Source organism: Belonocnema kinseyi, chromosome 9, assembly GCF_010883055.1.
Source record: "Belonocnema kinseyi isolate 2016_QV_RU_SX_M_011 chromosome 9, B_treatae_v1, whole genome shotgun sequence".
NCBI lineage: Eukaryota > Metazoa > Arthropoda > Insecta > Hymenoptera > Cynipidae > Belonocnema > Belonocnema kinseyi.
The window spans coordinates 24,070,902-24,075,252 of record NC_046665.1 but is presented as its reverse complement, the minus strand read 5'-3'; the positions used below and the strand labels follow the sequence as shown (position 1 = coordinate 24,075,252).

The window sequence follows — 4,351 nt, the reverse complement described above, 5'->3', positions numbered from 1 at the left end:
CATTATTTAAAAATGCCTACTCCTGTGTTAACGCAAGAACAGCAGAGAAAAACATTATCAGCAAAAAAGGGACCTGTAAAAGGTTTACGTAACGTACTTGCTCAACCTTATGATATTTATTGGTAAGTTTATTTGCACATGCGAATGAAGTAACAACCTCAAATCGTTGAAAAAAGTCTGCGAATATTGGTCCGACTAGCTGTGATCAATCTTACAAAACGAGCAGATCATCGTACAGCCATTTAAATTGCTTATTAAACGAGCAATTCAAATGGTTGTACGATGATTGTTGTCCTCTTTGGAACCTTGGAACCTGTCCTTGAACCCTGACCTCTTTGGAACCTTCCCCCATCGTTATGACCTGAAAGAGGCCGGTCGTACCCGATCATGCACATAGCCGAAAAAAGGCAGTTGACGCGTGATTTCAAATGCCTAAATTCAATATTTGATACCATTCGCACGGGTAATACCTAAATTTAGAAAGGAAAATATTTCTTTTTTCCTTATGTTAGTTATTAGTGATTCATGCTAATTATACATATTCTTTACAATGATTATAAATGAATTTCAGCATATTTTTAGAATTAATGTAGAAAAAACTGCTGAATAAATCAGAGAGAAAAAATCGAATATAAAATAGAATAGAATTTTATTTCTTCATGTACATACTTATAAGACTTTTACATATACTTCATAGTTCAATGACAACTTTCAGATTAGTGTATCATTATGTTACTGTTACAAAAGTTTCTGCTCAAACAAAAATTGTAATAAAGTAACGTTTCGTATTTTACTAATTCCCTCGTCAGACTCAAATTAAACATAATGAAATTATTTCAAGAATTAATAAAACCTAAAAATAAATGAACTTCATTATATTTTTAGAATTAATGTAGAAAAACGAATGAAAAAATCAGAGGGCAATCAGTCTGTCTCTTTCAATCATCGCTTATAAATTTATCATTTCATCTTCGATTACATCCACGCTTGTTTCTTCTTCGAAAAACCTCTTGTTATATATATAAAGACAAAAGTCAACGTTACGAGCCGAAAGAGGCCGGTCGTATCCGATCATGCACGAAACAGAAAACCTCCTAGGTCGAGTACCCGAGTGCCGGCGAATGAGTCATTATTGTAGTTTGCGCGATAAACAAATACTGTCAAGATGGAGGTTTGTGATTATTCTGGAAAAGATATTTCCAGCAAAAAAAAACTTTACGTCGGCATTTCTGTGAAGTTCATAGAGAAAAATGTGATACTCCGCACAAAACTTAGTGTTTACTTTGTGAAAGAGCATTCAGTCAAAAATATAATTTAACCAGACATGAGGAAATGATTCACCAGAAAAAAAATCTCCTATTTCAAATTATCCACATAAGTGTTCACTCTGTGAAAAATCATATAATAGAATATACAATTTAACCAGACATGAGGAAATTATTGACCAGAAAAAAAGTTTTAAAAAATCTTCTGATTCAAAGTAAGTACACAAAATATTCTGTTATTATATTTTATTACATACCTCGAATTAAATACGTTATTCGCAAATTATTGGCTTTTGAGTAATATTTCCATGGTTGCTTTTAAAGTTAAATATAATTTTGAAAATGCTTATTTTTCAAATAAAAAATAGACTATCTATATAAAATATGCTCTACAAAGTTGGATTTTTTACTCATATATAAATTAAAAAACATATAAAAATTTTCAAAAAGTTTACTTGGTTTAGTATAACTCTAGGGCGGCGATATAGCTATTATTAATTTTACTTTTGAAATATACAACTATCATTAAATTTAAATAGAGATATTTTACACAGTGAATTACTACATATGGAATTAAAATATTTCCAATAAGTCTAAACGTATCAATTTGATCTTTAATAGAATGATGAAATAATGTAACAGTATTTAATTTTGTTTCTTTATATTGTTACTTATCAATTGAATACCGCTGCAGCAAAAACGATATCTATATATTTACTGTATTCACGATTGCAATATGTTTAAAATCTCGACATAATAGTAATACAATTTGTGAACAAACGAACAATGCGAAAATTAATTAACAAAAAATATGATTGCGAAAAATCCGAGCACAGTGAACGGAAAAATTTGGGGGGGGGGGGGGCTAGTAAAATTTTCCCATTGTATTAAAAAATGTCTTTCTGTAAAACATCAGATTTTAAAAACCAAACATTTTAAGTTCTGAATATTTAAAATCGAAAGTTTTGGAGATAAACGGGGCAGGCCCGTTTTTATGTTTCTATTTAGCTCTATAGGTTTCCATTTGCGCCTACCCTCTTAATGATCTATTATTATCTCTATATCTATATCTCTATTATATATCTATCTTCACCTAGATTATCTGAAATGAAAATTTTCATGAATTTCTAAACTAGTTCGTACCCTTTACAAAAAAATGTAAGAAGGACATGTGAGAGATTCAGTCCAGGTAATAAATAGATTTAAATCCTGCTAATTGCTCTGAAATTTTAATGGGGTTTTAGGTTGCCTTTTAAATTCGGGATTTCCCAACATTCATAAAAGTATTGTCGTTATTTCTAAGTTCGGTGCGAAGTCTAGACGTGGGATTACATGCATACACTGCAGAATCTTGAAAAATCTACATGATGTTGAAAATTTTTTCAAAATTTAAAATTATTTTTGAAATTCTCTCAGAACCAAAAATAAGTGTCCCAGGTTTCTCCTGGATTCTGTCGAGACACGTATAATTAGTTTAAAACGTTTATGAAATTTTGTTTAGAATTTTAAACTAGTACTAACTCTTCAACCTCTGACGTCCAGGTCATTTTCAGGTTTCTTAAATGATTTTTTTTTCAATTTTCCAGTTCGAGAAAAATTAATTTAATTACAATTTGAATACTTTTTTAATTATTACAATAGTTGCAAACCATATAAAGAAAGTGATGGTTTTCTGCGTACTTTTTCCTTATAACTTAACGCAATTAATAGTCGGTTGCTTTTTTTATACATTCTTCAGTATTTTTTAGGTTTTATTGATTCCTAATTTTATCATTTTTATTTTTAAACTGACGAGGGAAATAGTAAAATTACGAAACGTTTACTTTATTACAATGTTTGTTTGAGGAGAAACTTTTGCAACAGAAATATAATAATACACTAGCCTAGAAATTGTCGTTGACTTTTGTAATAAGTGGCAATATTAAGAAATTTCAGAATAAATTATTGTAAAAATATTAAGCGTAGAATTTCATGAATGAGCTAATAATAATGTTTATAAAGTTATTTTTGGGTTTTATTAATTCCTAAAGTAATTTTATTATTTTTAATTTTAGTCTGATGAGGGAATTAGTAAAATTATGAAACGTTACTTTATTACAATGTTTGCTTGAGCACAAACTTTTGTAAAAAGGAATATAATAATACACTAGCCTAGAAGTTGTCGTTGACTTTTGTATTAATTGGCAATATTAAACAATTTCAGAATAAATTATTGTAAAAACAAGCGGAGAATTGCATGAATGGGCTAATAATAATAATGTTTATAGTTATTTTTGGGTAATGATATACTAGTCTGAAAGTTTTCATTGACTTTTGTATTAAGAAACAATATTAAGCAACTTCTACGAAGTATATGTAAAAGTCTTATCAGTATGTACATGAAGAAATAAAATTCTATTCTGTTTTATATTTGATTTTTCCGCAGTTTTTCCTACATTAATTCTAAGAATATGATGAAATTCATTTCTAATCATTGTAAAGAATATATATATAATTAGCATGAATCAATAATTACAAACATAAGGAATAAAGAAATATTTTCTTTTCTAAATTAAGGTATTACCCGTGCGAATGGTATCAAACATTGAATTTAGGCATTTGAAATGACGCGCCAACTGCTTCTTTTCGGCTTCGTACATGATCGGGTACGACCGGCCTCTTTCGGCTCGTAACGATGGGGGAAGGTTCCAAAGAGGAAATGAGCAATTCAAATGGCTGTACGATGATCCGCTCGTTCTTACAAAAGGTTAGGGTAGAGCAGCCCTATCCGACTCTAAAAAAATGGCCGGACCTTATTGCTAAGAGTTACTATCAGCGAAATTTCGCCGCATGGCGGCGCTTCTCGCATCTGGCCCTACTTCAACATGAAATCAAATGGGAAAGTATAAAAATCATGAAAATCTAAATATTTAGTAAGTTTAGTAATTAGGAAGTTTAAAGATGATGATGACTAATAATTACCCTAAATTGTTTTCAATACATCGAATTTTGTTTTTCAATTAGTCTTATTCACAATTTGCTGAAGAAGGGAAATAAATAAGTATATAAAATGTGAAAAATATACATTTTTGAGTTTCCAAATGACA

At 29.7% G+C, this 4,351-nt stretch overlaps 1 protein-coding gene across 5 annotated transcripts in view; it reads left to right on the top strand.

The window, feature by feature from the left end:
* LOC117179305 (ribonuclease P protein subunit p38-like) overlaps window positions 1-4,351 on the top strand; it is a 269,250-nt gene that overhangs the window by 57,257 nt on the left and 207,642 nt on the right. For 3 of the 5 annotated variants that reach the window (XM_033370958.1, XM_033370959.1, XM_033370957.1), the window contains exon 1: window positions 7-122. The exons of 1 other annotated variant lie outside the window; for it this stretch is intronic. In XM_033370958.1, coding sequence (XP_033226849.1) covers window positions 13-122 — 110 coding nt within the window. In that variant the 5' untranslated portion in view covers window positions 7-12. Of the gene's footprint in view, window positions 1-6; window positions 123-1,323; window positions 1,481-4,351 lie in introns of those variants that run through there. One more of the 5 variants, XM_033370962.1, reaches the window with a different exon arrangement.